This window comes from Malus domestica, chromosome 04, assembly GCF_042453785.1.
Source record: "Malus domestica chromosome 04, GDT2T_hap1".
NCBI lineage: Eukaryota > Viridiplantae > Streptophyta > Magnoliopsida > Rosales > Rosaceae > Malus > Malus domestica.
In genome coordinates, this window is record NC_091664.1 from 18,144,074 (window position 1) to 18,156,923 (window position 12,850).

General features: G+C 40.1%; 1 protein-coding gene across 1 annotated transcript; it reads left to right on the plus strand.

The window, feature by feature from the left end:
* Positions 1–3,920: 3,920 nt before the first annotated feature.
* Positions 3,921–5,136, plus strand: LOC114824373 (fasciclin-like arabinogalactan protein 11). The gene has a single exon (XM_029101092.2). The coding sequence runs from the start codon at positions 4,272–4,274 to the stop codon at positions 5,010–5,012; it is 741 nt and encodes a 246-aa protein (XP_028956925.1). The 5' UTR covers positions 3,921–4,271; the 3' UTR covers positions 5,013–5,136.
* The last annotated feature ends 7,714 nt before the right edge of the window (positions 5,137–12,850 follow it).

A 12,850-nucleotide genomic window follows, 5' to 3' on the forward strand; every position in this document is an offset into this window, starting at 1 on the left:
GATTAAAGTTTCGGAAAATAATGAGCCTTCGAATTAGGGATATGCTATCCATACATTTCTTTTTACTTCTCACATACATTTCGTTAATTTATGTCATTTGATCATCTTTAATTTATCTGATCTGACGATCGAAAATTGAAACAATGTGTGAGAAGTAAAAAGGGATGTGTGGATATCATACCCCCAGAATTATTGTTAGAAGAAAGGGAAATATTAGGACCACTGAAGAAGCGGATGCAGGTGCAGCTGCATAATGCATAGATGCCATGGCCCTCATGGGTCTTGGAAGTAAATAAAGATCAAAGTTGAGGTTCACAATTCACCAAATGGAGAGATTTTGGTGAACAAACATACCCTAATTCGGATATCTAAGTGGATATCAAAATTAAGACGTATGATGGACACCTAGAAGGTAACAAAGTCATATTATAAAAATGATGGGCAAAATTGTGAATAAATTAAAACCGAAGCCTAGAACTAATTTAAACTAAGGGTGAGAGTGTGAAAAGCAAGATGTACCCTTATTACAATGTATGTGAATGAAAAATTAAAAATTCCTACATTATTGGAGTGTATGTCAAAACCGTCCAAGATTCCTCGCTTGCCACAAAAATCTAGCTATTAAATCATCGAGAGCGCAAAACAGAAAGTGTGAGTAGGCAAAAATAAGGATATAATAAAACCTTTGTTTTTTTTTCTCAACATAATAATCCCTCGCTGTAAAAACCCATATAGTTTCCAAAAATCCTCAATGTAAAAACCCACAAGTTTCCAAAAATATACTACTTATAAGTATGAAAATCCAAGTACCATATAAAACAATTATCTCCCAGTATATGGTATACCACAATAGCTTAGCTATATAAAATATGCTTTGCTCATATCATACTATGTAATAGTAAGAAAATCCAAATATTCAAATGTACGGTAAACCATAGCATCTCAACTATATAAAATAATATGCTCATCACAATTATGCAGACACACAAGTCCATACAAAAAGTAGTTACATGGAACAAGCTGGGTGTAATAATCTACACTCAAGTACTACCTGCACGTGAAGTTACTGTTAAGCGCATCACATATGAGTTCTAGTTGCCTACTGAAAATTAGTACAGGTTGACACCTACAATGGATCCATAGTGAGTGTAACGGTGCGATGTGAACGTATACGTGAAACTAGTCGGCCCAAACAAGTACTATAGAAACCAATGTAAATGATGAGTACATAAAAATATGTATGGTCATGCCATCATAATTTTATAAATCTAAACATCTTCAAATAATACTTATAAGGGTTTTTATCACAAATGACCCCTAAAATTGATCCTCACCATCAAGATGGTCTATGAACTTGAAAATCAATCAATGTAGTCTCTGAAAATAAGTGTCTCAAATCAATGTGGTCCTTTCATCATAATTATGTTAAAAATTCTGTTAAACGCTGATGTGGCACATAAATGGCCCTACAAGATTTATAGGTTTTTATCACAAATGGTCCCTGAAATTGACACACACCATCAAGATAATCCTGAAATTGACCTACACCATCAAGATGATCCCTAAAATTGAAAATCGATGAATGTAGACCTTGAAAATAGGTGCTACCACAATTTTGTAAAAAAATTTGTTATGTGCGGAGTGGGTTTAATAATTAATTAAAAAAAGTTGTCTAAAAACCTTTTTGCACAAGGAATTTTTTTTTCTTATAGTAGGACGTACTTTGAAGAGAGATACATCCCATAAATTCTCAAAGGCACAAGGCTTAAGAGGGGTATGGAAATAGTTTTCAACCAACAATAGACGCACCTCGGTTATAACCTTATTATCTCAAGGCAGATCTCGTTGTTCTTTGAGTCACAAGACCACCAGGGAAACGCCGAACAAGCTCTCCAAGATTAAGGTTGTTGATTGCCTAAATGTTAATGGTGATGTCCCAGAAGTTGTTACAAATTAGCCAAGCCATCACCAAATATGATCTCGATCCAGGTTCAATTCAGTGAAGGGTGTCGAAGTGTATAAAGATGAGTGTAGTTTTTTAGAGAATAGATAGCGAATGAGGTAAATGAATGTGGACTGGGATTGGAGGTGATTGTAGAACTTGGTTTTTGGGTTCACAACTTTTTATTAACTATTAAATTATAAAAATATTTGTAATTTTTAAATTTAATTGGACTTGTGCAATCCATTTGTCATATCAACATATAACAGAATTTTTGACAGAATTGTGACATAATGACTACATTGATTTGGGACACTTACTTATGGGACTAAATTGATCGATTTTCAATTTTCAGAAACCATTTTGATGTCGTAGGTCAATTCCAGGGACCATTTTGATATCATGGGTCAATTTCAAGGATCATTTGTGAGAAAAAAAGACTTATGGGACCCATTTATGTGCCACATCAACACTTAACAAAATTTTTAATAGAATTGTGACAGACGGACCATGTTGATTTGCAATACCTATTTTCATAGACTATATTAATTGATTTTCATTTTTAAAGACCATTTATGATAAAACCCCTACTTATAATCATAAGAAAAACATGGCATGGCATGATGTAAAAGCATTCGTCAAAGTGAATCAATGGAAACTATATATGTAATTTAAGTTCAAAAACAAAGCCCATCTACTCATTGATATGTAGTCAGGTTTTAGCCCATCCAATCACTATACTAATCATTAAACTACCCAAAATCCGTAAATACTAAGGAAAAGACTCCAAAATCTTTGTTTGCTCAAAACGAGGGTCGAAAGTGTTAAAAACATGGCTCACGTGCCACCACATGCCGACCGAAGCCGCCACATGCTAGCCACGCATTATCATGCGCTTGTTAGGAATATTTTGTCAAAGTTAGCGGTGTTACCTGATACCTGTTACGAATATTCCATCAAACTTAGCAGAATATTTTGTCTTCTTCTCCCGCGAGATGGTCGCGGTACCGTCACTTGTGTTCCTAGATTTTGGGTATTTCAACCGAGAATTTTCCAAAAATAAATGAGTGTTCAAAACTCAGCCGTTTAATTAGAATGTCAAACACAAGAATTTGTCCTAGAATTAGTCGTTTAAAAATGTAGTTCACATGGATCTTGCGATCTATTTGGGCCAATTTCGAAAAGAAAGAAGAAGTAACAAGAGAGAGAGAGAGAGAGAGAGAGAGAGAGAGAGCAATTTTTCATGACCAAAAACACATGATGGAAAAAGGATTGAAAGGCTTTTTGGATTATGACTTTTGGGCATTGCCTAGATAGGGTTGGCCTAATTTCTTCTAAAACTTGAAGAAAGTTGGATTTCTAGCCCACTAGTTGATACAATAATACATTAACATGACATTTGGAATTAACGGACCCATTGGTGGTTATTGGATCTATTCTTTTGAAGTGAGAAAGATGTAAAATCAGATTAAATGGTTGAAATTGCCTGCTCAACTGTTTTTCATTTGTTTGCTTAAAATTTTTACAAATGCTAAACATGAAAAGTAGTTAGTAGTTGGAGTTCGAAATTCTAGATTTTCACCTTTTTAGATTGTTAATTAAAGTTTCACATGTTATTTGACTCAAGATTAATGCACTCATAATAATTCATAATCAAATTCTAGATTTGAAGAGCTATTATTGATACTTTAAAATAGTGATCATACACTCTTCCTAAAAAAAAAATAGAAAATAACCGTTAACTATTTTTTAGAGCATAATAATAATTTCCGAGATTTACTATTATTGTCAACATTGATTTGTTTGTGGTAGTGACAGTTCCCCCTCCTTTTTTGAATGCCATATCAATTTCAAGGGTCACCAAGAATCAAAGAATGGCAGAAAGTGGTCCCATCCTAGCTGCTTATAATAAAAATACTTGAACTGCAAGCTTTCTTCTTTAAAGTTGCACCAAATAGAAGCAAAAGAACCCCATCATTCTCACTCACGTATATCCCCACTCCCTTCAATCACATATCCAGCTATTTTTCCTCCCCTACCAAGCAAAATCTCTCTCTCTCTCTCTCTCTCTCTCTCTCTCTCTCTCTCTCTCTCTCCCCCCATATTTCACTATTCCTCTTATTTGCCAAGTAAAAGATGCACATTTTGTTAAGATGGCATTGTCTAGCCACCTTAAAACCACTCCCTTTCACCTAATTCTCCACTCTCATTTACTCACACTTTCAAACTATATATCCTCTCCCCTCCCCAGCTTATACACCAAAACCAAGTCACAAACATTTAAAAAAAAAAAAATTCACCAAAAAAAGAGGAAAAAAGAAGGAAAAAGATGGCACCCCACTCTTTCTTCGTTTTGCTAGTCTTCTTCCTCTATTCATTTTCATCCAATATTTCAGCTCAGTCTCCGGCAGCAGCCCCCGCCCCATCCGCCACCAACGTGACTGCTGTCCTTGAGAAGGCCGGCCAATTCACCACTTTGATCAAGCTCCTCAAGTCCACCAAAATGGACGACCAAATCAACACCCAACTCAGCACCTCAAACCAAGGGATCACCATCTTTGCACCAACTGACAACGCCTTCTCCAGCCTCAAAGCCGGCACGCTAAACTCGATTTCCGAGCAGCAGAAGCTGCAGCTGGTGCAGTTCCATATCCTGCCATCTTTCTACTCTGCTGCACAATTCCAAACCGTGTCCAACCCTCTGCACACGCAGGCTGGGAACAGCGATGACGGGCAGTTCCCGTTGAATGTGACAACGTCAGGGAACCTAGTGAACATAACAACAGGGGTGGTGAATGCAACCGTGGCTAATACCATTTTTACTGACAGTCAGCTGGCTGTGTATGAGGTCGACCAGGTGCTCCTTCCTTTGAGCATTTTTGGCCCTGCAGCACCCGCTCCTGCGCCATCTAAGCCCGAAACAAAAGTTAAAGGTGCTGATTCACCTTCAGGGTCCTCGGATAGCGGCAGCACTGCTGATTCTTCTGCTGCAATGGGGCTGGAACAGCATGGGATTGCAGAAGCAGCATCGGTGGGGATGATAGCAATTCTTGCAGCATTTTTGTTGTGATTTTCGAGTTGAATTGCTGTGATCGTCTCAACTTTTTGTTTTGTTTTGTTTTCTGCCTTCGATGCTAAGAATTTTGTAACCTTGTTATTGTTTGGAATTAATTAGACTTTGTTCTTTGAAATAACCCCGTCCCTTCAACACTGATACGACTTATGCAGTAAAACTGTTATAACTAGAGAGTGCATTCCCAGCTTCACCTCAAGAAAAATCCAAGCTGGTGAATTTGATGCATAAGCATAACTTAAGAGTCAAATATCATTGGATTTTTGTGCAATATGAAACTTAAAAACCACTTTTCTTTCAAGCTCATAGTTAAAACCTTTAAGCAGATTTCAATGACATTAATTCCCAAGTAACGTAGTGAAATAAAAAACATAGGGAGCAATTTTTCGGTGTGACCGTCGGACAATTGAAATTAGATGTGTGGGCACACGAGAGAGAACAAGATTAGGAATGAGGATATCCAAGGTAAATTAGGAGTAGCCGAAATTGAAAATAACGTGAGAGAAAATTGGTTCAAGTGGTTTAAACATGTGAAACAATGACCTACAACTCCGGTTGGAAGATGCGATTACAAGACAGAGGCTTAGGGCCAAAGAGATAAATGAAGACTTAGGAAGACTTGAAAAGAGACTCTAAGAAAAGACTTAGACTACTTGGATCTAACGGAAAACATGTCACAAAACTGAGCGCAATAGCATTCTAGAATTCATATAACGGAGGCAAAGGGATAAATGAAGACCTAAGAAGACTTGAAAAGAGACTCTAAGAAAAGACTTAGACTACTTGGATTTAACAGAAGACGTGTCACAAAGCCGAGCGCAATATCATTCTAGGATTCATATATCCGATCTCTCTTAGTAGAATAAGGTTTTGTTGTTGTTGTTGTTGACCATTAGACAATCATGTTGGAGAGGCCAAGGAAAAGGATTGGATCGAGAGCAAACATATGCCTATGCATCTGCTTTGTCGATAAGATTTCGATCATTTGCGGTCTCCAGCCAAGGAGACACGGTGGTCAGAGCAAACAGACAGAATACACAACTTCATATTGGTTGCACACAATGCAATTCCTATCGCACACACAACACAATAGCTAATGTAATTTGTATTTGAGCTTTAAATTTGGTTGGTTATATGAATCCTAGAACATTGTTGTGCTTGGTTTTGCGCTAAGTTTTTCGTTAGTTCCAAGTACTCTATGTCTTTTCTTAGAGTATCTTTCCAAGTCTTCCTATACCCTTTTTGCTCTGGGCCTGTCTTTCATAATCGCATCTTTTAACCAGAATACCTATAGGTCTTTGGTTTATGTGTTTAAACCACCTTAATCGACTTTCTCCCATTTATCTTCAATTGTGACCACTCCTACTTTACCTCAGATACCTCTTTCTTAATATTGTCCTTTCTCGTGTGATCACACATCCAACGAAGTATTCTTATCTCCTTTACACTCATTTCTGTAAGTGTTGATGCTTGACCGCCTAACACTCTGTGCCATAAAGCATTGCTAGCTTTATTGCTGTCTTATAAATTTTTGTCCCTTGAGCTTTAGTGGCATACACATTGGTCGCACATCACACCCGATGCCCTCTTCTGTTTTATCAATCCAACTTGTATTCTATGGTTGAGATCTCCATCAAATTCTTCATTCATTTGCAAGATAGATTCAAGGTAAGGAAAGCGCGCACTCTTTGATACTTCCTGATCTCCAATTCTCTTCTCTATCTCATTTGGATCGCCATTCTCAAACAACTTGCACTCAATTATTCTGTCTTTAACCTACTTAGGAGAAAACCTTTAGATTACAACACTTTCACGTTTACTTCCTCCTACGTTTAATCTATCAACATTGCATCATCTGTGAAAAGCATGCACCATGAAATATCATCTTGAATATGAGATAGCTTTCAGTTTGTCCTTGTTCTTACTACAATCTTTGCTCTATCGTACATATACTTTATTGCTAGATATACGCTACTCGTACTCATTTCTTATCTAGAATCGCCCAAATAATTTCTCTTGAGGCCCTAACATACATTTTTCCAAATCCATAAAAACCATTTGCAAATCCTTTTACATATCTCTGTGCCATTACATCAATCTACGTAAAGGAATGATAAAGTAAATTGATTTGCAATAAACAACAACAACAACAACAACAACAAAGCCTTTTCCCACTAAGTGGGGTCGGCTATATGAATCCTAGAACGCCATTGCACTCGGTTTTGTGTCATGTCCTCCGTTAGATCCAAGTTTTTATTCTTCTGTTGAGATCTCCATCTAATTCTCCGTTCTCTTGCAAGATAGATCATAGGTAGCGAAAACGGTCACTTTTTGTGATCTTCGCTAGATTGCTCCGGTCATTAGTGTGGATAAGTATATAAATGGATAGAGATAGGAAAGCAAACACAAGATGTACGTGGTTCACCCAGATTGGCTACGTCCACGGAATAGAGGAGTTCTCATTAATTGTGAAGGGTTTACACAAGTACATAGGTTCAAGCTCTCCTTTAGTGAGTACAAGTGAATGATTTAGTACAAATGACATTAGGAAATATTGTGGGAGAATGATCTCGTAACCACGAAACTTAAGTACCGGAGTGTGGTATCGTCTTGACTTGCCTTATCTGTCTCATAGGTAGATGTGACATCTTCTCTGGAAGTACTCTTCCTCCATCCAGGGGTGGTATCTGTAACTGGTGGAGATGCACAAGGTAATGTATCAATTTCACTTAAAGCTTACTTGTAGTTTCAGGCTTGGTCAAGCGCGATACAAACCATGTAGTAGGAGTCCCCCAAGTCGCCGAGCTAGGGTATCTGCTGAAAGAGGTGACAGACAAGGTAAGCAATCAGAGCTCCGGCTGATTGTTCACATTCTCCCTATCTTGCAGGCAGCATGAAGGATAAAGAGAAGAAAAATGAGAAGAGATGATATGGGATACTTTTGCTTTTGAAGAAGTAACTTTCCACAGGCTTATTCTTGAACTGGGCTGGAGGGTTTTCTGGTTTCCTCCAGAGTATAAGGCCGACTGAAGAATTTGAGGGTCAAAACAAGTCCATCAAATCTAGAGCATGTTCGACCCTGCTGATATGGGATACTTTTGCTTTTGACAGAGTAGTGGATGTATCGGCACGTGTGCTGTTACGCTTGTCTCCACATGCTTCCTTGTATCCTTCTCACTTGCCCTAGCTGTTCCTCAGGCAGATGTGGTATCTTCCCTGGAAGCCTAAGATGTTGAAGATGAGTACTCGAGAGCAATGCTAGGTAAGTAATTCCAAGCAGTCAGTTCCTGGCTGGAAGCTTGATTCCAAGTGCTGACTGATTGCTCTCTTTCTCCTTGTCTTGCAGGTAAGAACAAGGCCAAATGAAAAGACAGGGAAAAAGCATGATATGGGATACTTTTGCTTTTAACCCTGATGATATGAGATATTCTTGCTCTAGTATAGCTTGTTTACAGAGGTATTATCGGGGGGGAAAGAAAGCTGAAAATTTCGAAAGGCTTCGTTGGGAGTGCCCTCTCAGATAAGAGGAAGGGTTGAGCATTTTTGCAGGTCTGCCTGTCCGTTGGGGATGAAGGTCGACATATATAAGAGTCTCCCTAACATCAAGTAATAATGCTATTCCTTTACCCTGCTTGGTCATAGCACGGTAGTGGGAGCTGTCAGCTTCACATGTTTTAACTCTGTCAGAGCACTTTGAAAAAGTGGTATGTGGTATCTGGAAAGCTGATGTTGTGTGTGAAGATTACAGACAAGCTTTATCCAAGGAGATCCAGCTCTTGAAGTTGGGAAAGTGGTGCCTCTTCGGTTTTCGAACAAGCAATCCTGTCGGGGATCTGGCTCTCTAGATTCGGAGAACGATGCCTCTTCGATTTTTGAGAAAGCAATCATGCTGGGGGTCTGGCTCTCGAGATTTGGAGAGCAGTGTCTCTTCGATTTTTGAGAAAGTAATAATGTTGGGAGTCTGGCTCTCGAGATTCGGAGGACGGTGCCTCTTCGATTTTGGGGCAAGCAATCTTGTTGGGAGTGTTTTCTCGAATGTGAGTAAAGGTTGGGCATGTTTGCTAGTCTACCTTGCCAAGAAGCACAGAGGTTGACACACAGGGACTTTCCAATTATCCAGCAGTGGTACTGTTCCTTTACCCTCTCTTCGATTTTTGAGAAAGTAATCATGTTGAGAGTCTAGCTCTCGAGATTCGGAGGGCGGTGCCTCTTCGATTTTGGAGCAAGCAATCTTGTTGGGAGTGTTTTCTCGAATGTGAGTAAAGGTTGGGCATGTTTGCTAGTCTACCTTGCCACGAAGCACAGAGGTTGACACACCGGGACTTTCCAATTATCCAGCAGTGGTACTGTTCCTTTACCCTTGTGGGTAATAATATGGTAGCTAGACCTTCAAAATTTATATGTCTAAACTTTGGTAGTGTTGTTTCTTTGCTATTCTTTTACCCTTCTTGGTCAGAGCGATGTAGTGGGAGCTGCAAGCTTCACGTGTCTCAACTTTGTCAGAGAACTTTGGCAAAGTTATCTGTGGTACTCATGAGCTACTGTTGCGTGTGGGAAGTGGGTGATTGAACAGTACGATTCATGTGCTTTCTACTTCGCCAGAAATCTTCGACAGAATGCCCATAATTTCCGCAAAGCTGAGTGTGCGTGTGACAGGTGCTGACGAGGCTGAAAAAGTAGGTGCCTCTTCGATTTTTGAGATCGGCCCTCGTGGTCTCTGAGCAGCCCAGCTTTTAAGAAAGCAAGCCTCTTCGATTTCTGAGATCAGCCTTCGTGGTCTTTGAGCAGCCCAGCTTTTGAGAAAGCCAATGCCTCTTCGATTTCTGAGATCGACCCTCGTGGTCTCTGAGCAGCCCAGCTTTTGAGAAAGCAAACGCCTCTTCGATTTCTGAGCAGACGCCTCTTCGATTTCTGAAGCTTCGTCGAGTGCAGATTTTTATAGGGGCTGACATTAAGTTCCAAAGCACACTTGAATATCCACCAGTAGAAGCTCCATTCTTGCACTTCTAAGATCTTGATTTGTCTGACCTCTTCTCTCTTCAACACCTTTGAAAATGTCTGGCCCCTCCGACCGTCGTTTTGACTTGAACCTTGTTGAAGAGGTAGCCCCGCCTTCTCCAGACAACATATGGCGCCCATCCTTCATCTCCCCTACTGGTCCTCTTACCGTTGGGGATTCCGTGATGAAGAATGATATGACCGCTGCGGTAGTGGCTAGGAACCTTCTCACTCCCAAAGATAACAGACTACTTTCCAAACAGTCTGATGAGTTGGCTGTTAAGGATTCTCTGGCTCTGAGTGTTCAGTGTGCAGGTTCTGTGTCTAATATGGCCCAATGCCTATTTGCTCGAACCCGCCAAGTTGAATCATTGGCGGCTGAAGTGATGAGTCTCAAACAGGAGATTAGAGGGCTCAAGCATGAGAATAAACAGTTGCACCGGCTCGCACATGACTATGCTACAAACATGAAGAGGAAGCTTGACCAGATGAAGGAATCTGATGGTCAGGTTTTACTTGATCATCAGAGATTTGTGGGTTTGTTCCAAAGGCATTTATTGCCTTCGTCTTCTGGGGCTGAACCGCGTAATGAAGCTCCAAATGATCAACCTCTGATGCCTCCTCCTTCTAGGGTTCTGTCCAGTACTGAGGCTCCGAATGATCCCCCTCCGATGCCTTCTCTTTCTGGGGCTCTACCGACTGCTGAGACTTCTTCTAAGCAACCTTTGTGAAGGCTCCCTCTTGTTTGTTTATTTTGACTCAAGTATATGTACATATTTGTAACTGATTGGGGATATCAATAAATCAGTTTTCCTTCATTTCAACGTATTGTGTTAAATACACCAAAGCCTTCTTCGCTAAGTTCTTTGAATTTTCTTTTGTTGAAGCTTGTATGTTGAAGCTTTGTGAGTGGAGCATGTAGGTTGAGGTAGTGTTCCCTTAATTTCCCGAGTGAGGAAAACTTCTCGGTTGGAGACTTGGAAAATCCAAGTCACTGAGTGGGATCGGCTATATGAATCTTAGAACGCCATTGTGTTCTGTCCTGTGTCATGTCCTCCGTTAGATCCAAGTACTCTAAGTCTTTTCTTAGGGTCTCTTCCAAAGTTTTCCTAGGTCTTCCTCTACCCCTTCGGCCCTGAACCTCTGTCCCATAGTCGCATCTTCTAATCGGAGCGTCAGTAGGCCTTCTTTGCACATGTCCAAACCACCGTAACCGATTTTCTCTCATCTTTCCTTCAATTTCGGCTACTCCTACTTTACCCCGGATATCCTCATTCCTAATCTTATCCTTTCTCGTGTGCCCACACATCCAACGAAGCATCCTCATCTCCGCTACACCCATTTTATGTACGTGTTGATGCTTCACCGCCCAACATTCTGTGCCATACAGCATCGCCGGCCTTATTGCCGTCCTATAAAATTTTCCCTTGAGCTTCAGTGGCATACGGCGGTCACACAACACGCCGGATGCACTCTTCCACTTCATCCATCCAGCTTGTATTCTATGGTTGAGATCTCCATCTAATTCTCCGTTCTTTTGCAAGATAGATCCTAGGTAACGAAAACGGTCGCTCTTTGGTATTTCTTAATCTCCGATCCTCATCCCTAACTCGTTTTGACCTCCATTTGCACTGAACTTGCACTTCATATATTCTGTCTTTGATCGGCTTAGGCGAAGACCTTTGGATTCCAACACTTCTCTCCAAAGGTTAAGCTTTGCATTTACCCCTTCCTGAGTTTCATCTATCAACACTATATCGTCTGCGAAAAGCATACACCAAGGAATATCATCTTGAATATGTCCTGTTAACTCATCCATTACCAACGCAAAAAGGTAAGGACTTAAGGATGAGCCTTGATGTAATCCTACAGTTATGGGAAAGCTTTCGGTTTGTCCTTCATGAGTTCTTACGGCAGTCTTTGCTCCTTCATACATATCGTGTATAGCTTGGATATATGCTACTCGTACTCCTTTCTTCTCTAAAATCCTTCAAAGAATGTCTCTTGGGACCCTATCATACGCTTTTTCCAAATCTATAAAGACCATGTGTAAATCCTTTTTCCCATCTCTATATCTTTCCATCAATCTTCGTAAGAGATAGATTGCCTCCATGGTTGAGCGCCCTGGCATGAACCCGAATTGGTTGTCCGAAACCCGTGTCTCTTGCCTTAATCTATGCTCAATGACTCTCTCCCAGAGCTTCATTGTATGACTTATTAGCTTAATACCCCTATAGTTCATGCAATTTTGTACATCGCCCTTATTCTTGTAGATAGGCACCAAAGTGCTCGTTCGCCACTCATTTGGCATCTTCTTCGTTTTCAAAATCCTATTGAAAAGGTCAGTGAGCCATGTTATACCTGTCTCTCCCAAAACTTTCCACACTTTGATTGGTATATCGTCTGGGCCTACTGCTTTTCTATGCTTCATCTTCTTTAAAGCTACAACCACTTCTTCCTTCCGGATTCTACGATAAAAAGAGTAGTTTCTACACTCTTCTGAGTTACTCAACTCCCCTAAAGAAGCACTCCTTTCATGTCCTTCATTGAAAAGATTATGAAAATAACCTTTCCATCTGTCTTTAACCGCGTTCTCTGTAGCAAGAACCTTTCCATCCTCATCCTTGATGCACCTCACTTGGTTTAGGTCCATTGTCTTCTTTTCCCTTGCTCTAGCTAGTTTATAGATATCCAACTTTCCTTCTTTGGTATCTAGTCGCTTATACATATCGTCATAAGCCGCTAACTTAGCTTCTCTCACAGCTTTCTTCGCCTCTTGCTTCGCTTTTCTATACCTTTCACCATTTTCATCTGTCCTATCCTTGTATAAGGCTTTA

Bases quoted from the DNA above. Each gene is read 5' to 3' on its own strand.
- LOC114824373 (XM_029101092.2), top strand. From the start codon at position 4,272: ATGGCACCCCACTCTTTCTTCGTTTTGCTAGTCTTCTTCCTCTATTCA.